The 23383-nt window shown below is 37.0% G+C and overlaps 1 protein-coding gene across 2 annotated transcripts in view; it reads right to left on the bottom strand.

Annotated features, from left to right (window-relative positions):
* Positions 1-23383, bottom strand: part of GPR158 (G protein-coupled receptor 158) — a 189704-nt gene that overhangs the window by 68349 nt on the left and 97972 nt on the right. For both annotated transcript variants that reach the window (XM_068171752.1, XM_068171744.1), the window contains exon 5: positions 16402-16470. In XM_068171752.1, coding sequence (XP_068027853.1) covers positions 16402-16470 — 69 coding nt within the window. The remainder of the gene's footprint in view (positions 1-16401; positions 16471-23383) is intronic.

Genomic DNA, 23383 nt, shown 5'->3' with positions numbered 1-23383 from the left:
AATGTGAAATAGAACAGTATCACCACAACAGGCTGAACATCTCCCATGCTATGGAATCCTAGAGACAAATCAATAAAACCTTTTTCAAGGTGCTATGAGTTTGTGTCTTCTGAGCCAGAGAGGGGAAAAGACCCAAGTGTCACATCCAGAAGGAAAACATTAAGAAGTGGGATATTGAATAAAAATGCTGTCTACAGGCTGGGGGTTTTATCACCTGCACTTGGTAAGAAAGTGAAGATTGCATGGTGCACTTGAAGAAGGAGTTCAAGTCTGGAGCCCTGGTGAAGGAAGATGTTTTCCCATGCAGAAAAACTAGGCAGATGATAAGCACAAATCCTTCTCTCTCCAGGACATCCAGCTGCCTAAGCAAGCAAAGCAGGTGTGCTGCTGTCTGTGTCCCTGACTGAGCACACAGCCCTCTCACGTAAAGAGTACCTCACTTGACCTCAAGGTACCAAAATTGAGCACTGCAATCTGTGATTGCAATGCTTACCCAATGGCAAGTTGTGTGCTTAAAAGACTTGCCATGATAAAAATCGAAGGTGTATGAGGAAACATGTTCGTTACTAATGGCTAAAGTATTCAAGCATCTTTGGTCTCCTCCTTTGAGAGATACCAACCAAAATACCTATAACCAACCTGCTGGTTCCCTCCTGTTGCTGCAGCTGCAAAAACAAGGCATTAGAAATAGCAGCTTTCCCAAAGAAAACTGCTTATTTGCATTCCTGGCACAGCTCACTTGCACAGTCCACAAAATGCATTCATTAACAGATAACAAAACAGCAGAAGGAGGCTTTCTTCAAATGTTCCACTCCATTCCTTTCACTCCACACAGGGGGAGTCCTCCAAACATTTAACTGATTTATCAAAGAAAAGGCCCACCTTCTAGCAGGAGAGACATATCCCACTGCATTTCATTGCTAGGCAGTCCTCTGCATTTAACTGCAATTATTTATTTATATGAACTTCCTTCTCCACCCTCCCTACCAAGATGCATGTGGTGTTGAATAAACAACTGTACAATAAAAAGAGCATAAAAGTAGAAGGGCAAAATATTTAAGAGCAAAATTAACAGTTGTTACCAGAACTAAGAATGAGATGGCAAAGTGAAACCAAAAATAGCTGGACTCCAGTGGGCCAGGGAGAAACACAGCAATTTTTTTAAAGAGAAGTCTATCTGCTAAGATAGATGGAGACATAGCAATGAGATAAACCAACCAAGTGGTGAGACCCCATATGTGAGACTGCCCAAAACAAACATTTCAAGACTCATATTTAGTTGTGGAGCTGTGAGTACTCAGAAGGCCATGACCTTCTTTTTCTTCAAGGTTCTTGAACATTTACTATATATAACACAAGTATTTATGATTTAAAACAAATCCATTCAGGCAGATTTTGACAGGATTGCTTGTGACATGTCTGAGAAAAATGCATTACTTCAAACAGTCTGAGGAAATAAACCTAGCAGATTCAGTGTATCATGCTACAAAATGTCATCTACTTTATGAAAGATAAGCATGGAGGGTAAAAAAAGAACATTTCTTTGAGCTTGCTTAGATAACTCAAGATAACTCAAAATCCCAAGAATGTCTGCTGTGATCTCTAGACCAACAGAGCACTCAGTGTTTAGCAACGGGGACTTCTCTGTGCTCAATATAGTTTTCTCTCTTTCACATTGAATGCTTTCAACTTTTTTCAACTTCTTTCTGTTCTCTAACCTATTTCTTAATGATTTAAGACTAAATATTACTTGAAGTTAGATCAAGGTTCCAAACTTCTTGCATTTGTTGAAAGTAACTGAGAATTTTTCTCCCTTTTACTGTTGTCTCAAAAATTCATTTTGTCAACTTCCTTGTTTAATCTGATCCGTTGTTATTATTATTATTATTATTATTATTATTATTATTATTATTATTATTAACAGTAACACATACTAATTATGGTATCAAATATAATTAGTTATCAATTTCACATCTACAAGTTCTTGATCACATCTGATGTCTGCTATACACACCGGAGAGTCAAACCAGAAATGAATGCCTTTCACAACTACAACTACATCATTTGATATGAAAGGCTTTTGATATTAACAGGTTAGCCCAGCTCACAAACACTTGTGAAAAATATAATATGCTATAGGTTTCCTTTTCAAATGTAGTAAGCACTGATGTCCTTTATCCTAAAGAGACAAAATATCCTGCCTGAGAAAATAAGTGCTCCTTAGTATTTGTTAATCTCACAACCAACAGCAGTAATTGCAGCCCATATAAAGACATCTCAGCTCAGGATCAAGATAGATCAAGTTTCTTGTCCTGCAAATCTAGTAACTTGGAATGTGTTTTGGTTCCAGAAAAGTTAAATGAAGAGCAGCTAAAATGGAATTTTTTATTTATTTATATATTCTTGGACTTCATTTTTTATGTATTCTTTCTTTATCTGAAATTCGCAGATTATTGTTGGCAATAATTAGCTTATTAATCATGCTTAAGACTTGCATGCTAAGCATTTAGAGTATGTTTCTGATTCAGCTATCTTTCAAAATTCCTGGGTCTCCAAAAAACTGAGCATATGTGATATTGTAACAGAGCCTTACATTGAACTAATGGTTAATAAAAATGCTCCTTAGGGTTTTAAAATACTTGTTATGACAGCATTTTGCCTTCTTGTAGCAACAATTGGTGATTACTTGAACAGAGAATGTCTGCCACTATGGCAGTAACTTATGTTGATTATGATTTCAAAGATGTAAAAATGCCTTAAGGCTTGGAAAGTAGATATAAGTTTAATAAATATGGATATAAATAGCTGACTAAATAGCCCACCACACAGAATTTTATAGATTAGTTCTCTACAGATTTCAAGGCAATGCCATCAATAAAGGCAGAAAAAAGGATGAGCTGACTCTAGGGGCCAGCAAGCCCTGTCAGATTTTTTTAAAACCCCACATTTCAAGTGTTCAGCATGCTGGTGATGTCAGATTAAGAATTTAAGAGAGAGAGTTGAACATTAGGAATACTTGCTCTGTATACAGCACTCCAGTATGTGCTGGAAAATAGGTTGTTAACCAATTAAGCAAGATTTATATATTCAAAAACATACCACTGGAATATATGCAGTCTTGTTTGACTCTGACTAATGTGACAACTTATGCACAATTAAGGAAAAGTGGAAAGGACTTCCTTATGCCACCATAACTTCCTTTACCATTCTTCCTAAAAGTCACAGAATCACAGAACCACAGAATATGCTGAGTTGGAAGGGACCCACAAGGATCATTGAGTCCAACTCCTGGCCCTGCACAGGACAGCTACAAGAAACACACCTTGTGCCTGAGAGCATTGTCCAAATGCCTCTGGAACTCTGCCAGGCTCGTGCTGGGACCACTTCCCTGGGGAGTTGCTCCAGTGCCCAACCACCCTCTGAGTGAAGAACCTTTTTTTAATATCCAACCTCAACCTGACCTAACACAATTTCAGGCCATTCCCTTGGGTCCTGTCACTGATCACAAGAGTGAAGAGATCAGTGCCTGCCCCTTCTCTTCCCCTCACGAGGAAGTTGTATCTGCAGTGAGGTCTCCCCTCTGCCTCCTCTTTTCCAGGCTGAACAAACCAAGTGACCTCAGGCACTCCTCATACAGCTTCCCTCCAAGACCCTTCACCATCCTCATTGCTCTCCTCTGGACACTCTATAATGGTTTAACATCTTTCTTAGCTATCTATTTTACACTTCCTGTATAATTTCATCACAGTCTGCATAAGTACCAGCATATGCTATACAAAAAGTATCCCTGTATGATATACATGTAACAGGTTTAAACATTTCTTTCAGAGAAAATGATAAAAATGCCTTGATCATACAGGAAAAACTGTATCAATACAAATTTAATAGAAAAAAAGAAGTTAAAGAATTATTAAGATCCCTTTATGAAAAAATATTTCTTATCCAAACTTTGTACACACCACAAAGTAGACCCAAACCTCTTTCTAACAACCTCTCAGTCAGCAAACACTGTCAGAGATGAAGCACTGTGGCTGGAATGGCAGCCAGCCATGGCAGCAGCATAGGGAATGTTCTCCTGTCAGAAATTCCTAACACACCTGTATTCCACCACAAAGCACCAAGACTGCAGCAGACCCAAGGAACACACTTGACCTTTGTGGTGGATCTGCCCACGTGCACCAGTGCAACGTATTCAGAATATGTCAGAATTTAAGTGTGTGTATGCTGTGACTATGGCTTGCATTTCCCAATGCATTTGACCCTTCAAGATTACTTTTACAACCAATGACCCTGACATTGATAAAGTTTCCAGGTATTCCAAGTAAATGCTTACGTTTACTTTTGCCTGCTTTCTGCCTCACTGCCTTTCTCACCAGCCTTGAGTCAATCTCACACAGGACATACAAAGCAAGGACCCTCTACTGTCAGCAATATATAACAGAAAACCAGACAAGCAACCCGGAAATCATTACTTGCCACGGGGTCTAAGGACTAAAGCTTCGAGACTTTGCTGCTGTAAGTCACGAAATCCTTGTCTAATCTAGCGTGTATCTGAACCCTCCCAACTCATGCTGGTGCCAAAGTACGTAACACCTAACTCCCTTCTGAGCCCTCTTCAGCTGGCAATGTGTATGACCCAGTCTTGTTGGCAAGGCCAAACCAAGGGACCGAGTAACCCTACTCAGACCATGGAAAAGCAGTTTTAAATCTCTGGTTAGTTTGACAGAGTCCAAAGTCCCTTATGTGTAAAGGCATGCTCCCCGTGAGGCAGCTCAGGAATCTGAAGCTGGCCTGGTGTCTACCCACACCAACAGAACTGCTCCAGTTTATATGGAATGCCTGAGGGCATTCACTGGGACAGTCTGTATCTTTTCAGCTTGGGTCAGGCTCCTAAAAATTGACAAATTCAACATGCCATGTCTATTCAGAAGAGGACAGAAATATTCATTTGAGTAAAACTGGGACCTCTTCTAGCTGTTGCCCCTTCACACTGCCAGCATTTCCACTATTCCCTCTGTCACCTTAAATCCCACAGACTGATGGTTTCTACTAAGCACAATGAATTTTCTTCTACTCTTTCCAACTGCTTTGTTTATCATCCTAATGCATGTCTTCTCATACAAGTTGGGTGCAGCTCCATAGAAATTAGTAGAACAGTGTCTCGTGGAACCAGTATTAGGCTTTTTTCTATTAGTAATTTTATTGTTTAATCTTTTCAAGAATAACTCAAATATTCTCAGATTATTCTCATAAAGTACCTATACTCTCTAAAAACAGTTGCATGCTTCTAGTCCTCTGAAGATACAAGAAATTCACCATTAACTGTGTCCTTGCTCACACCATTAATAAAATATTTTTAAACACTTTCACTGTTATTATTAGTAACAGTCATTTGTAATGTGATTCTTACTCATTGATCAGGACCTTGCTGTGCACAGTGCAGCAATGCCAAACATCCCTGTACCAAAGGGTTCATAATTTAAATATGAGATGAGAAACCACACATCAATACAGAGGAAGCAAAAGGAAAGAATAAAAGATTTATCTTCCACAATTATGTAAGTGGTGTTCTAGGATAGGAGAAGAAAGCTTGCAAGGAGTAGTGAGAAATAACTGTAAGCAAAGAACAAGCACTGAATGTACAATCTGTGGTTTTATAAATATCTTCTATAACATGTAGTCATGACAATAAGAGTCCTGACTGTATAAAGGTACAAGATGTCATTTGTGTCTTGTTTTAATTTCTATATTGTTTGGTTGCTCAATTTTGGATTAATTTTCCAGTTCCTATATTGGACTTTTTGCTGTGTTTTAATTCTCGGGGGAAAGTTCTCTATTCTACTTTCTCACTATCATTCTTTTTCCTTTTCTCTTTACATTGCTTTTACTGATTCAACCATATGCAATAAGGTTCTGGCATCCTGGCTTGTTTAAAATATTAATAGCAAAGAGTAATGAAAATTGTGAATGATTGAAATAATTTAAGTTTGATAAATTATCACGTAATTATATGTGAGAAAACTGTATAAAATGTTATTTTCTTCCACTTACAAGCTTTTGTGCAATGAAAGACTAATTTCATTCTTTTATTTTCTGTAGGTATTTTGTCCATATGTATTACCTTGGAATTCCTTTAAATTTTTTTAGCTTGGAAATCCTGCCATCTATTTCTGACAAGAGGTTTGATCAAATTGGCATATTTCTCTTTGCTTCCCCCCCCACCACCAAAAATGTGCAGAACTTACTGCATGGCATCATGCTACTACAAGAAATTTACTTTGGATTCAGATTTCAGAGAGATCAGCACATGGATACTGTATATTGGTTATGAAGGACATGATATTTCCTAATAGTTTCCTCCAAACTTGCATATATTTGCAGATCTGTGCTTAGTTCCACAAAGGCAGAAAATCTAGAAATTAAAAAGTTTGTATAATACACTGTTTGCTGAAAACAGTGCTTTTTGTATGTGATTCTAATAAGCAGAGTTATATCAAAGAAATAAGAAAGCTTGTATCACATAGGAAAAGGCTGCTTTTTGTGATGACTACTTGCTTGATCTAATGAACATCTTTTGTTGCATCTGCAGTACTGTTGTTACTTTTAAGAACAGAAATCTCATCTCTCCCTACTTGATGTGATGTAGATTTAGACCCAGGCAATAGCTGTTGGAATGTCTCATTTTCAGAAATCCATCTGGCTAGTTACATGGCAAATTTTTGACCTGCTGGCCCCTAACCCTTCATTTTTTTAAGCCTGGCAAACTAAAATTTTGATATTTTTGTCAAACAACTCTTCTGTTATCAATCCTGACAGAAATACAGAATAGCTGTATTCTGTAATTCACTGGTATTTGTTGATGTGTTTTGATAATTTCATATTGCAACTTATATGTTGTATTGTAAACTTCTCTGTACTCTCATAAGTGTTTATATTACTTTTTCCAGCTCCTCTCTACAAGCAAAAAGCTAATTTCCTATTTAAAAAGCACTGATTAAAATTCCATTGATCTCTTAACTCAGAGTTTAGAAAGGATATGTTTAGAAGTGATACACATTAATAAAAATTTTGCATTATCAGTATTATAATTCTGTAAAAAATTTCCAGTGCAAAGATTTCACTAGTTGTGAAACTAGTTGTGAAACTTTTGCCTGCAAACTGCTCAACTTCTAGGAGGTGATATTAAAAACCATAAAGACACCATTGCCTGCATTGCCTGCATCCTCTCAGTTCTCAGCTTGTAGAATGGCTATGGGCAGCCTCATCTTTGATGGATGAAATCTCCTTTCTTAAGGATCTCTTCCAAAAACATCAACTCTTCTCTTTCTCCGTTGTAATGTATTGAATTTCTTATCTCTCCTAATCATTAACCATTAATCACCCTTCATGGTGCAACACTTAAAATCTGAGTAGATGGTTAGGAAATACCCAGTACATTCATACATAAAAGAAGAGAGACTGAGAAGAAAAACCAAAGGAGAAAAAACCCCATAATTCAGCTCCTGTATTATTCACAGGGAACAGGCTTTTAGATGGAGACTCTGTCTTTTCTCTGTACTCTGTGGATGCAGAGTAGTCTGGCAAGTGACATGGAAGATATAGGCAGGATATCATATTTTATCACTCACCTGTACATATTATGCTGGTCAATGTCTTATCTCAACCTCATATTCCAAGGCATGGTGAGTTATATTGCCAGTTTCCTCTGACAGCATTGGTTTACAACTGCACCCAATTTCATCCCCGAAACAGCGTGGTAGTATCAGCTTATCTGACTCATCTTGCTCAAGCATGAACTGCTTCTGCTTTCATTTTGCTTCAGATTCTTGTTGATGCAGATCACAACAACCACAAAGCAGGCAACAGCTGAATCTAGCAAGTCCAGCAAGATTAAAGACAGCCTACAGGCCCTTCACTTGACTATAGGTGCTGTTCCTTGGATCTTAGGTATGAAAGCATGAACAAACAAAGAGAAAAGGCATTTGATGGGAAAAAAGGAACATGCCCCCAACTTTCACTGAAAGACATTGGATAAGTGAAAAAGAATGAGTGAAATTTATCTCCCACCAATATGCAGTCCCTCAGGTGTTAAACTAATGAGAGAAGATAAACCACTGATGCAAGGGCTATGCCCTACTGAAAAATGTATGTGGTGACTAAAATTTTTAATATTTTCCTTTCTGGAACAGTTCAATCCTGGCTCATCTATACTATCAAAACCTCTTGCCTCTTTGCTTTTACAATTTAATAAAAATGTAATATTCTGTCTTGCAATATCTTTCCTGTAAAAGTTCTATCACATATTTTGAACTAATACATGAGAGCACCTTTTTTCATGTGTAATTTTTTTCATAAATTTAAGTCACTAGGGTAAAATTCAAACATATTCCAAGCATCTTGCTATTGACTCAGTTCACTTGCCAAATGATCAATGTGGTCATCAAAACGTTTGGCTGAGAAAATTATTCCTTTCTAGCTTATATGCACTGAGACCCAACAAGAATTATATAATAGATATATAAAAGACTAAACATAAAAGAGTTATATAAAATACTTTCTTCCTGTTTTCTAACTCTAATTCAGCAGAAACAGTGGGCCAAATGAAGGCTTTCACTGATTAAATTTTTTCAGTCAGGGGTTCCTCAGAAATTCTTTGGCATGGAAGTGGCCCTGCTGTGGTCTCCTGCTGGAGTGCTTGCCAAGCCCCAAAGGCTCAGATTTAGAGACCAGAGCAATGAGGATGGATTATTAGAACATGGTTCCAGCTTTAGTAAGGAACATACTGTGAATATGTCCCAGCATTATTTTCCTTCATTTGAATGCACTCACATTTTACCCTCTAATAATTTTTGTTTCAAAGATTTTTGTAATCAGGAAAGAGTTCCCCACACTTTCAATTTTCAAATGTAGCATATTTTTAACTTATGTATGTGTTACTGGTCAAGCTGTATCAAAAAAAAATTTAAATCCCCTGACTCAAAATTGTGCACTGTTTTTCAGGACTGTAGTCTGGTTTTACATAATTTCTTTGGAAAGAGTATATTAATGTAGAGTTTTATCTATGAATTCTTGCATGTGTAAGTTTATTCATGAAAGTTACTTCAGTGGAATTATGAGTAAGGAGGAAAGACCACAAGATCTTCCTCTGCTCCCCTCACTACAAGATTAATTTCTCTGAATGAAGGGCTGGCAAGACTGTACCACATAAGTGCCTGCAAGGTGGCAGTGCAAGACATTAATTTAAAATAAAAGGGTCACCGAAAACCCAATGTGGCAGTTGGCTCAGGTCACTGGCTGCTGTCCTTTCCTACTGTCAAGCCCTTCACAAACATACTTGGCTATTCAGTGAACCCAGACTGACAAATGTGACCTTTGAATTTAGTTCTCAAGAAGAAGCTTTCAGAGTAGCAAAAATAGCAATGCCCTCCTCTGCAATACCTACTGCACCTTCAAATCCATGGAAGGGGAAGATCGAGTTTTGTCATGGTATCACAAGTAATGCCACAGGGATGAGCATGGGAGTCCAAGATGTGAAAGAATAGTAAAATCAGTACCTGTACCTGACCTATCTTCAGCCTGCCATGTATAAATCCCATGATGTGTTCCAGCAACATCCCTTATTTTATCACTATCCAAAACAACCATGTGACTTTACTGCATGCCTGCACACCGCCTGATTGGGCAGTCTCCATCCCTGCAGGTTTTTAAGACATATAAAAATAAAGCCCTTAGTAACCTTGTCTCGTATAAAGTCTTACAGCTGACTTTCCTTTGAGCAGAAGTTGGAGTAGAGACCTCCTGAGGTCCCTTCCAGCTTAAGGCAACCTGGGAGCACAGCACACAGACATACGCAGAGAGAACATACACCAGTACTCCTCACCAAACTCCACCTGAATAATCTCTTAGAATTTATGATGTCATAGCTCTACTATGCTCTAGCATAGCTCGCCTGAGTTTCCAATACCCTAAACTTTTGTCATATACACAGAGATGCCAATATGTACCTAAGATCAAGAGACATATAGCTCTGCCTAATTACAGTTCTTAATGTGGATAATCACATATACAACAGACTCTAGCTATCTCCCTGACAGTAGCTGCCAAAATTTTTTAGGATAGCTATGCAGATTAATGACAACAGAACCATGAAGAATTATCACATGTATCTTATTTTTCTGACATTTAAAATAAATGTATTCAAAATGCAGAAAATATTCAGTGCTTGCTTCCTATCAGTAAAAACAGTCATAAACATTTTTCTTAGCATGGTTCAGGGCAAGGACACAAGTGTTTCCAGTACCTATGAGGTTTCTGTACTTTGTAGCCTGTAATGCTATGTACCTATGAGGTTTCTGTACTTTGTAGCCTGTAATGCAGAGGCTACATCAGCTGACTTCTGCTTTTTGCATTTAAAGCAAGCTGGCTCTCAAATAAAGGTATTGGATAACTGGTTGCATGTTAACTCCAGAAAGGTTATTTTATGTTCATTTGACAAGGACATTGACCAAGACAGACTACTGCATCATCTTCTGCCTGGCTCCCTCACCTCTATGCCCAAGCATACAATGTACATACATATAAAATTGTTGCAACATGGTATTTAAATTCTGCCTTTTGCATTGGCTGGATATCTAATCCCCTGTGATCCAAATAAAATGAAAAGACCCCTTCCTAGAGTACTGCGAAAATCTGTAGTGATTATTTTAGAGCAGATATTTACATTGTGTCCTTGGACTTCAGTGACATGAACACCAAAGACAGGTGTGTTCTTTACCTGAACAAGAATAAAATTATGAGTGTTCATTCTAAAAGTTTAAACACTATTTTGTAAGGGCAATGGGGTTACATCCTGACAAAGACTCAACCTGAAACATCTGGGGTATCAGAGCAGACTTGCAATGCTAAATGTCTTGGAGAAAGCAAATTTTTCAGTTGGCGTCAGTTCACATCAATATGTATGGAATAAACAGCAACTGTGCTTTTGTAACACATCCCTTATTTGAGGGACAAATGCATGAGAGTATTTTGCAGTGTTCTATTTTCACATTCATTTATGTCAAAAACAGAGCTTTCCAGTGACCTTGCTCTGCTCAGGACTGTTATCACTAATGCACCTACCATGGTCTCATGCTCCCAGACTTCACAGCTCATTTCTTCCATGCTAATGCACATACAGACCATTTGAGAGGAAAAAAAACCCTCCATATCCATATCTAAGCTCCACGACTCCCCACTTTCTATTACTTCTTGTAACATAAAAGGGTAGGTGATTTTAGCTTGAGTGTGAAAGAGGGAGTAAGACAACCCCAGAAACAGATCTTAACACTTAACACATGCAACAAGATGTTTGAGCACAAAGTTTATTCCAGGATTCACTATTGAAATTCTTCATGAACATTAGGAAGTCAATGCCCCCCAACCCACAGTTCCATTTCTCTATACTGATAACAATATTGCCTTTTTCTAATTTGCAGTTTGGAAAAACAGGGGAAAGCTGTAATGAATTTAGATTTTTTTTCAGCCAAAGGAAGAGTGAAAGAAAATATCATAAAGTTTTTAAAAAGATACTCTGCAGCCTCCAAAGCTAATCCATCTTATGATCTAGCTGACATCACTGTTACAAGATTCAGCCTCACTGTCTAACAACTTTCACTTGCTGGAATATAAATCTAGTACTTTTTATCTGCTATATCAAGAACATGGAGAAGAAATTATTCCCTTGGTCTTTGCATCATCATACTCATTTAACTTTAATCACTCACTGTAGAAATTCTATCATATCATTATATCACGCAATCCATTGTATGTATTTTGGAGTTTCAATCAATGTAGACTAGCAGTATGGGAACTATTTCATATATCAAGCAATCCTACCTGCCTAGGGTGGAATTCATCACTATTTGAGGCAAGTACCTCAGATTTCATTTATAGTCCCTGAAGTGTTGGCCATGATGCACTTCATCTTCAAGTCCCAAGTCTAAAACAAGTCATGAAAGGCCCAGTTCCTCTTCAGGATTTGGTGAGCATAGGATGACTGACTCAGCTATGGATGCATACATAAGAAAATACAGTCTCACAGAATTTCATTTGCAAGGGAGCTTTGGAGGTCATCTAGTCCAGCCCCCTGCCCAAATCTAGGTCACATTGCTCAGACCTGGGCCCAGTCAAGTCCTGACACCTCCAAATATGGATATTTCATAAACTCTGGACAAAAAGTTTTGGTAATTGAAAATCCTCACAGTTAAAAAAAAGTTTGATATCTTATTAGAATCTCCTATTTTTCAACTTGTGCCCATTACAGATGTCTAAAATCACCTGAGATCTGACCTCTATAATGTAATTAACAGGCTACTCTCTTACAACAGTATGATACTTTCCACTTTACTTGAAGGTCTTTGTAGCAAGCAAAGAGTCTTTAAACTTGTGGTAGCGTGTTCCAAGCATTAGCAAGACAGGGAGTTGAGAAAGGTCTAAAGGTTTCAAAATAGAGTTTCTGGACAAGGAAAGTAATGAGATTCCTCCCCTCAGATGCCAAGTACAGAAATGAAGGGACTCATCCATATGACGGTTGGGTTTTGGTTTTCTGTTTAAAATCTAAGAACAAAGAAATATAAACAAAATCATTTAGAAAGTCTAGTGGTCATTTGGAGGAGATCCATTGATAATTGGAAAGGCTAAAGGCAAATTAGAGATGTTACTATGAGGTTACAGAAAATATAAGAAATGAGAGCTTCAGAATGTGAGCTGCCCAGCAACTTCTGAGAAAAATCTAAGCATTTGTAATAGACAAAGCTCATCTGTCTGCTTATAATTCAGGAAAGATCAGTGTTGTCATGAGTATAGCAGAACTTGAATAATAAATTTAGGTGGAGACCATAATTTGCACTTCCCATTTGGTTAGAAGGGCATTGTAACAGCTGTTTTTCTCACCAAAAGCAGCTGACTGGTGATATTATTTTTCAATTAATGATGTTACACTATGAATAGATTACTGCATGTAGGCATGAAAACAACAACAATTAGTGAAAGAAATTCAGCAATGTAACAAAGTATGTTTTGGTTTTCATTTAATTGGAGGGTAGGGAAAGTCAGAGATGGAATAAACCCCTTCTAGATACAGTGAAATTTGTATGCTGAAGGCTCTCAAAACAATCCGAGCCAGACTGAGTAAACAGATCTAGAAAAAGAAAAAATTAGGGAAGTGTAAAAGAGTGGAGAACAAAGATGACAAAGACTTAAAGCAGTGTTGAGAAAATCTAAGGGGATTTTGTTTCTTAAACAGGAGTGTAATTTTTCACTGAATCCTCAAATGAATAGAGATTTCAATTATTTAGAACTGAAATGCCATCCCTAAATATCTTTTCATTGTTACGTGCACTAAGCCAAGCTGTGTAATTCCACACTAGGTTGATTGTGAAAGCAAAGCTTTTTAGTTTTACATTCCAAATCACAATAGAAGAAGAGATGACACCAAAGGAAAACAGCCTTATGTTAAAATACAAGACCCTACTGCAGTGGTGCTTACAAACACCAATACACATGTTAAGTCACATTTTGTACTATCTGTGGAAAACACAGCCTAATTTGGGTGTATAAGATGTGAGATCTGTATTAACTAGTCTTAGAGCTCTAATGTACTCCTCTAGCATAAAATGAGGACCAAATCAAAGAGCTGAAACAATGACCTCTGGGCACATATTACTACATCCTTAACCACATCTCTAGGTCACAAAATATTTCCAATTCTTCTCGAAAGCAAATAAAAACACCAAATAACATGAAGGAGTAAATAAATATGAGCCAGGAAAAATAAAATCTGCTTTGTCGGTACATGACTTATGACCAACACATATATTAATAACATATACTCTACACCCTGCTATGAATGAATAGGTGTGTGAATGTCAGTTGGTGAAAACAAGACTCTTTTAAAGCTCAGGTTTTCTTTCTTGTGTCATTCTGCTCTGCTTTGTGCTTCTTTCCCACAAAATAAGCAGGTGAGCACATTTAGATTCTGTCCATGTACAGCAAAACATCAAGAGTTCACATTCCAAGGACCCACCCCTCACAATTCGCACCTTGCAGCTTTTCTTTCTTAAAAAGACTATGCCTTATAGCTTTCACACATTTACTGTTTCGCTGCCTTGCCCTGAATCAGAAATTGATGAAAACTTCCTTGTAGTGAATTGAGGGACAAGAATATTGGAAAGCTGATCTTTCTGATCTTCTTTGATTTTACAAAATGGCAATTTTTCTGGTTGGTGAAATCAGGATTAATTTCTCTGTCTGAAAATGCAAAGGACCTCCCATTATCACATTTGCTACATCCCTCCCCTAAAACCCTTAAAATAGAAATGATAGAATTGCTCTCTTTCTTTTTCCAAGTCTGTAGGAGTAACAGCCTGATTAGTAATTCCCTGAATAAGAAAGAAGAGTGCCCCAGCAAAAAGCGTGGGAACATAAAACTGCTAGAAGAGAGAAGCCACACTTTGCCTATTCATTTCTAATAGAATGTGTTCTCAGTTGACAGTTTTACATAGTAGGAGCTTGAGATTTGCATAGAAAGATAAACTCTGGTCAAGTATCTGCATCCCATCAGGGACATGGTCTAATCAGGAATTTCCAGCAAAATTTTTTTTCCTCATAATACATCAAACTGTCATTTTGCACTCGTTGTACATTTAACATCCTTGATGTCAGTGAAAAAGGAAAAGGGACTTAAATGTCAGTGGAGAGCTGAGGGGATGCTTTGGTTATTGAACTGCTCCTTCCCAGGACCACTTCCTTTCTTCTCCCTCTGCATTTAAAGGTTGTGGATGGTCACCAGCTCTTGCATGCAACACCATGGTCCTTCAAGTCACCTGCTGAGAGAAGTCTTTTTCCACAGCAGTATCTCAGTGTCCCAGGTGCTGAGCACCTGAAGCCTGAAGCCAGCCACCAAAGGACGTTCGCCCTTCGTGAAGTACAACAAATGGAGCACCGAGACAAGAACCGGGAAACGAACTGAAGAATGGGTGACAGGTGAGCAGGCTGCACACACAATTCTGATGAGCTATGATGAGGCTTCTCACATTTTGGATCTGAGGCTGCAGAGATACTGACTGGTTCTAACTGAGCACCTGCCTGGGGAAGCCATTACCTGGCCCCAGGGTTCTCTGAGAAAGCAAAGAGGAGACAGCCATGAAAGGAAACCCCTTGCATAATTCTTTACGCTATGAATGCTGTAAATGCTCCACTGCACCAGCTGAGCAAGCAGTGCAAGGGCTTTCTGTTCTGTTCACTGAAAAGAAATATGAAAGAAGCTCTGAGAACTCATGGGAGATGCATTTATTGCAAGTTGTAAAAAACTTTTGTCCAACGTGAATAAACCAAAAACTTTAATTTCCCTGGCTTCTGCAAAGTAAAAGATGAAAAAATACATAAAAGTATACTAGAAATGCACACACTTTTTCTTTGGAACTTGAAAGGCCCACACGACTCAAAAAAGAATGTATTAAAATTCCACCAGGGTTTGTGTTTATTTATAGTATTCTTCAAACATTCTACTGCAGTTTATTTCCTACTTGCTCAGCAGCTACTGAAGTTTTGTTATCCAGCTCAACTTTCAGTAATACATGATGGTTTGTAAAAGCAAAAAAAATCTGACTACTGAGGGAAAGAGAACATAAACATATTTTAAAATAGTCCACAACTCCATCTTTGATTATCTCCCAACCTGTATGCTTTCTATCAACTTTGTTCAATATACACTTTGATGTCTTGCTTTTTCTAGTCATTTCTTGGGGTTTATGTGGCAATTAACAAACTCCGTTTTTCTGGGACTTTTGAAAAGAGAATGGACACATATTTCTATGAGTTTTGTGATATATTTCTCACGTGACTATGAAATTACTTTTTTTTTTTTTTTCACTTACAGGATAAGGGTAATGCCATCTAATTTTCCCAAAGACATGGTATTGAAGATGTCACATACCTTTAGAAACATCAAAATTCATGCCAGAAATGCACTGAAATAATTAATCTCTTTTATAGGACATTCCAGAGAAATATTTGGTATAATCAGTGTCTTCCTTTTACACACCTTGTTTTTTGACCCCATACCATAGATTGGAGAGGTATTGTCTTTCAAAGCAAAATCTCATCTTAATTCAGAACACCCAGAAACTTCCAATCAAACCACTGGCAATTTTTATCAAATTGAAAATGGAGAATTATTACAAATACAGTAAAACGTATGAGTGTTTTTAAGAATATTTGAAGAGCACAGCACATTTTGTAGTCTGATTAAACTAATAATTAATAAATCGTTTTTACATTTATATTTTCACCAGAGTCATTCGTACAATGTTTTAAAATGTCAGCAAGGGTACAATTTTTTTAAAAAGTTATAGTTTGACTTACTGGGAAGTACAGAAGAAGTGATCCAAAAAGAATGGTTTCCAACAGCACCAGCCCTGAAGCCCTGATACTCTAGAAGACAAAAACCAACACAAAATATTAGAAAATTCTGTGTGCCATTTTCATAAAGGTACCTTCACTTTTGTAAGTGTAACACTTCCATAGTAATGCTTATTAAACTGTCTGTCATGCTTGCATGCTCCACACTCTTTAAATCACAGGCCCATTACAATGGTTGTGTTTTACAAAATTAAAATTAAAATATCTTTTCCCCATGTTAAATCCTATTCAACAGACATTACCGGGATATGATTTGAAATTGCTAAATTTGCTCTCAAGTGTCAAGACTGAGGGATCACAGGAATTACAGACAAGAATTTAACTGCAGAATTTGTTCTGCATTGTTTAAATTTCTGGAAGTCCCTAGATTATTTTTGCTTATTTAATATTAATGACTTAGCCTCCATAATAAATACGAATAATCTACAATTTTCTTAAATATAGTGCGCTCTTAGACTGCAAGTGCATTTACTTTTCCTGAAATTTTTGTACAAAGATGTTGATTCATTAACTTGTCAGGATTGTAAAATTATACACCATTTCCTCACCACATGTTGGTTAAGAAAACCAACATGGTTTTCTTAAATCTTAAGATTAAAAAAAAAAATCAATTCTTTTCCTAATACAAAGTGTATTCCAATAAGTTTGATGATTTATGTGCAACTGTGCCTTATCTTAGAGACAAAATATCAACCCTTGTGAGAAACTGAAATGCTAAATGAAGGGTTAATGACTCAGAATTGACCATTGCAAAAGCAGGAGTGCTTTGCTGATATATGCAAGGTACACCCCAGGTGCAAAGGCTGTGAGCACCAGAGAACAACCACGACAAATCAACTTTAGTTTAGCAAGAAACTGGGTTTGAGTCACATAAGGGAAGAGGCCAATAAGAAGCAGATCCTGAGAAGTGGGATAATGCTTTTTATCATACCAGTGACCTCCCTTCCATGAGTGGCTCCAACATCATACAAAGCAGAGGTCAGTGAGCTCATGACTCTCATGACTGAAAAATACTCAAGCCACTAAAAAATATTTTCTTTTCTTATTATGTACAAAGCATCCCTATATACCAGAATGACCAACAAAAGCAACTGAAATGAGCTCCATATATAGAAGATGGAAATTAACTAAAACATCTATAATTCATTCAACTCCCATGTGGACATTCTTTTCTAAACAAGTCTTTCACATCCTGATCAGTCTTTTGTTATCAAGCTTGTTTCTGGGCAGCATGATCATAAGATAACCTGCTGGGACAAAGAACTTCAGCATTTCCAGCTCTTCTTCCATAACAATAAATTATCTCATAATTTCTTCTTACCTGTGTTCTTGTAGGGACCATTCTCTGCAAATTCTATCTATGTGCTTCTGCTTCCTGCCCCAAAAGAAGTGTGGCTTACAGAGCAATGCTGGAATTCAAAATGGGCTTGAATCCAGGTTTTGACTATACTTTCACCTAATGTTTACAGATACCACTGCTCTTCTAAACAGGATTCCTTGGCAAATGGAATATACATTCTAGCAGAGATGAGTGCTATCCACAATGATGAAGAAAAGCTCAAAACTTCCAAGCAAAAATAGTACAACTATTTTTATGTAAGTGTAGCGAAAATAAAAAAACAGGTTGTAAATTAAGTATAAGAATTCTCCTAAACTACATTTTTGAAATGATTAGTTTTGTCTACTGCAAAGAAAAAGAGCTATTTTAACACTTGATTTTAAAATACTTTTATTTCTTCCATAATGACCACTATAGCCCAAGAAGTCCAGGAAGAAAAAATTATCCAGCACTGAAACTTTAATAACAGGAATTAACTAAAGAGAAGACAACCAAACTAAAGCAGAATGTTTCGAAATTATTTTACAAAAAATATTTTATTAGATATACAGGTATTTCCAGAAGTCTGTGAGTAATAGTGTTCCCACTGAAAGCTGAATCTTCCACTGTACAGACTTTGCAAATACGGGTCCTTAAGGCATGGCTGGGGGCTGGACCACAAACGCTTCACTTTATGGCCACCTGCAACATACACAGCAGTGAATATGCACACATGCCTCAGGAAAAAATGCCCTTGCTCCTTCCTCCTCTGAAAATGAGCAAAAGAAAGGAAATGGATGATAGCCCAAAGTCTCCACCTATACAGGCTGCACAAATAAAATTTTCTGATGGAATTCCCATAAATTAGGGCATTTTAGGACACAGCCCTGAAATTTCGTGCACTGGGAATTTCTTCCACTTGGGTGTAATATTTGCATGCTTTTTCTTTTTTTTTCCTTTTCCTTTTTAACAGCTGCTTGGGGTGTTTTGCATCTGCCTTGCTTGTTGGCATTTATTTTGGTTTTATTTATTTATTTCTCTGGCTGTTCATCTTATGTTCAGTTTGCTTATTGCCACTTTGTTTGTGTGTTCATTTCCCATCCAGGGTTTCATTTCCATCTTTACCTATTTGTGTCAGTAGAACGGTCCTTTCTGGATTTCCTTGTCTTGCTCAATGGTTACACATTGCTGACACCTAAGTAATACTGCAATTTATTTGTTTCTGGCTTCATACTAACTTTCATACGTAGCTACCTATACCACACACTTATCTAGGTCTGCAAAGAGTACTGTTTCTGAAGGACTGATTCATGCCTTCATCCATTCTATCCAGACCACATTTGTAGTCTTTGAGATAAAGTCATTCTGTATCCTTGAATCTCAGAAAGTAACACCATTTCTGTGAAAAATCCCATAAGAAAGTCATACATGCCTCTTGGCCACTGCTAAAGGGCCATAAATAAATGTTAAATAATTATTTGCACAAGGGAAATTTTAAAAAGTGTAGCTGCCCAAGCTGCATAACAAAACAAAAGCGGAATTGATGTATAAATAAGCACAGAAGATATTACATTTCACCTGTTTGTGGTCCTAAGCAATCCAGGAAATACAACAACATTAATTAGCACTGAATTTCTAAATGTCATCACATAAATCAGAGATATGAGTGTCAGAGTATTTTCATAGTGGAGAAAGAAAAAATAAAAGCCAAAATAAAATTTAAGTCATCTTGTATCAGCTACACAGTGTAATACTGAATTAACTGTAGACTTTTGGTGTCAGTCCAGGAAGACTGCAGGTTCCTCCAGGGCCACATGTCACTGTGTATTATATGAGCATGGTACCATGGAAACTTAGTGAGGGGAAAAGGTTGGCATATTTTGATTTTTTTTCACTTCTCTTAAATAGTTCTGCCATTTCTGTAATATAAAGAATGACCAAAGAGGGCTGTGGTTTACAGAAAATTTCCTTTTACAAAGGTAGTTTCACCAGAATGTGAGCTTGCCTTTCAGATAAATAAAGCATATCAGAAACCATTAGAGAAAAAAAAAATCAGATATACTTCTTTTTTTGATCTCAACTTCGAATACATTCATATTTATTAAACTGGAAAGTGTATTTACACTCCATGTGTAACTGGAAAGCACATATGGATACACGACAGAATGGCAGAGAAGGAAATATAGAGAATGGGCACAGGTTTGCTCTGCTGTGCTAGGCTGATATATTTGAGGAGACTAGAAAAAATACTATGCAAATTGTCTCAGAAGAAGTGTAATAAAAAGTGTAGCTAAAGGTAGATGTGAAGGCAACGTGCTCTCTCTGCAGTGCTCCCAGGAGGACCCTTGTGCTGCAGGTCTGGCAGATCCATCCCACTCTGCACAAGAGGACGTGGAAGATGTGATGAGACCTTACAGGACTATATTGCCAAATTTGTCTCTTACTTCTCTGAAAACCCTTCCTGTTCAAATTCTTTTTATTCGTGGGAATAAAAGGTGGTTCTTTACTTCTACTATATTAAAGAAGTGAGAAGAGATTTTTGTCAAGCTGAAAATACGTGGTCTGAAGTGGAGCTGGTTGAAATGTTTTATTACCAGTTGCTTTTCTTACTAAAATACACCTTCCTTACAAAAAATATTTTTCCCAGTATGATTATATTTTTGTCTTGATTTCCATGAGCTTTTTCCTCTGTCTTATGCCATATAACTTTTCCCAAACACAAAGACACTGTTGTCTTTCTTAATGAAAGAGCTGTGTAGAAAAACTAAACTTCAGAAATTTTATCTCAAAGCTTGCTTTTAAGAAATAGAATGCACAGATTCTTCTTTCTGCCCCCAAGGATGAGCAATAGCAAGATGTTTGGCTCTTCTGTTAAGAGATAGAAGTTGGACTTCCAGTTCCCAGACACTGATATTAAGAGTTCCAGAAAAGAGTGGAACCATAACCAAATACTATTCACATCAGGAAAAGGGGTACTGAGGACTAAAGAATGGGCATAAAACAACTGAAAGAGTCCTCTGAATCCTCAGTTAGTACCCTATAACAGCAGTGTCATAAGTTATTTATTGTCTTGATAATAAATTCAGGGACTAATGAGGACCACTACCCATGAAAACATAAATGTTGAATTCCATAACAAGGATTTGCTTTAATTTTATTATTGTTGGTTGAGGTACAAAATTCAAACAACTCATTCCCAGCTAACTGCAGGGAAAACTCTTCAATTCAAGGGAGAATAAGTTATATGTCTTTTGAAAATTTCTCTGTGAAATAAGGAAGAGGAAATTGTGTGTCCTGCTCAACCTTTCCTCACACTAACAAATACTTTTAACCTATTTGAATCATAGCCTCCTAATAGAATACAGATTTCAAATACAGAAATATTCACAGCAAAGGCCAATTTTCCAAAAACAGGCCTACATTTACAGGCTGCCACTTCAACTGTACTGACAAATTGTCAGAATTTTCTGGCATTTGCAGGTTTTGTGCAGTATTCCTAAACCAAATAGATATAATCCTCATGTTCTTTCATTTCCCTTTCAAGCCTTTGAAGAAGACTTACATGAAGGTCAATTTTTTCCCTATTACTAGTTATAGCTGAGCTCAAACAGAATATAATTATTAAATTTACTTTTTACTTGAAAAAAAGTCAGGAAAAGTAAAGGCCATTAATCATAAAGCAATTTCATTACAAGTACACAAGATTTCAGGCATCCAAGAAATCCCCAAATATTTTATTTTTCAATTCATGTGGCCCTTGATCCTTTCTATTATACAAGTAACAAAATCTGTCATGATGAAGGTAAGTTGTTCTGCATTTAGAAACATGGCCATTGCTGAATCTAAGTTGCACTACACCACCTAAAAGATAGACATTTGAGAAAAAAGTATTTGCTGGTGAAGAGCCCTCACAATAAAAATGTTTAATGTCCCAGGGACATTTTTTCTTGTAAGGGCAGAAACTCCTTGGGGACATACTGCTTAGATCAAGACATCTGCTTCTCATCAAATAGTGATGAATATATACATCAAAGAAAATTAGTAATGAGGTAAATACCCTAGTTCAATTTCTGTCTATTCACCGCTTTATGGTTAATTTAAAATATGAATATGTACAATGACAACCATCAAAAATCTGGATCACTTAAAGTGTCTGTTTCACCAGGTTATGCATTCAATTAACATAGAAATTAAATGAAGATCCAAAGACATTACTTTCAAGAATAAAAGGCACTCTAATACTGATAATTGCCTAATCACCAAGAGATTAAATTGAATACACAAAAAATCTGATGAAATAGGAAACCAAATTTCACGAGCAGGAGGTAGGTCTGTTTAGTTTCAGAATACCTGAACTATATTTCAGCTTTCTTATTCAACACGGCCTCACCTATTACAGAAGATAAACCACAGCTCAATAAAATTGTCTGTATAAATTGTAGTACAATCACACAGAAATAAACAGTTTATGATAAAAGGATAAAAGAAACAACCTGACTGCAAAGTTCAAGATTCATAACATCTCAGAGGAAACAAACTGAAAATTATGTGAGAAGCATTAGAGTAAATCTCATTGAGGTAAAAAAAATCTCATTATTTTCATGACTTAGAAGGCAAGTTAACTATAGATGAAAATCATTATAATAAATTCAGATCAGTCAAAACCTCATACTTCGGAAGGTTTATTTTATCATCCAACTTCAGTTTATTTTATTCACTTTTAGTTTACAAGCGCCAAATGCTAAACCACTCCAAATTAATACCTTATGATTGCATCTGAGAAATCCTAATCCCAAAAATGGTGAGATTTTTCAGCTCTTCGGAATTTATTAAGCTAAGTAATCTCTCATTATATTTAGATCATGGAATGTATGTTTCACTGAAATAAAATCACATTTGTTTTTGAAGGAAATACTGCTCTGCATAACTTAATTATTCTTCCTACCAATGTACTACTGAAAGGCCCAGTCCCAGGGAAGCCTCATTTAGTGCAGACCCTGCACAAGGAATAAGTTAAAATGGCTGTGCTATCTGCACAAAGTTAGGAGTTTAGGACAAGGGACAGCATATGGATAAGGGCAGATGAGAAGAACAGTGGAACAACAAGGCAATATCACATTTCAGAGCTAGCAATTAGTAGCTAGTCCCAGCCTATCATTATCCCACTCTAAGTCAAATACTTTGTCAGCACTTGAATCTGAAGACACAATATGGAGAGCAGAGGATGCTCTCAAAAAGCCTCCACCAAGCATGAGGAAAGTATGAAGTGAACAAGGGGTGTTTTTTGGAAAAGGTAACAAGATGAGGCTGGTGTTGACACTTCTGCATCAGAGAAATAGCATTAGGAGACAGAAAAAAACTCAAGTGGGAGTTGAAAAAAAAAAGAGATACACAGCTCATGTATGATGTCAAGAGGGAGATGCAGTGAGGACAGCAGAAAGTGGCAGAGCAGTAAATCATGGGCAGCATCATTTCAAACAGACAGGAGCAGACATCTGCCAAGGCCAGCTGAAAGGACACGGCAATAGTCAAGACACAAGACACCAAGCTGAGACAACAAACTTAGGGCTGCAGACTGGCAGAAAACATTTATTAAAAGGGAGCTCA

Source organism: Anomalospiza imberbis, chromosome 1 (genome assembly GCF_031753505.1).
Source record: "Anomalospiza imberbis isolate Cuckoo-Finch-1a 21T00152 chromosome 1, ASM3175350v1, whole genome shotgun sequence".
Lineage (NCBI taxonomy): Eukaryota > Metazoa > Chordata > Aves > Passeriformes > Viduidae > Anomalospiza > Anomalospiza imberbis.
Note: the sequence above shows the minus strand (reverse complement) of the source record. Positions and strands in the feature narration are given on the sequence as shown.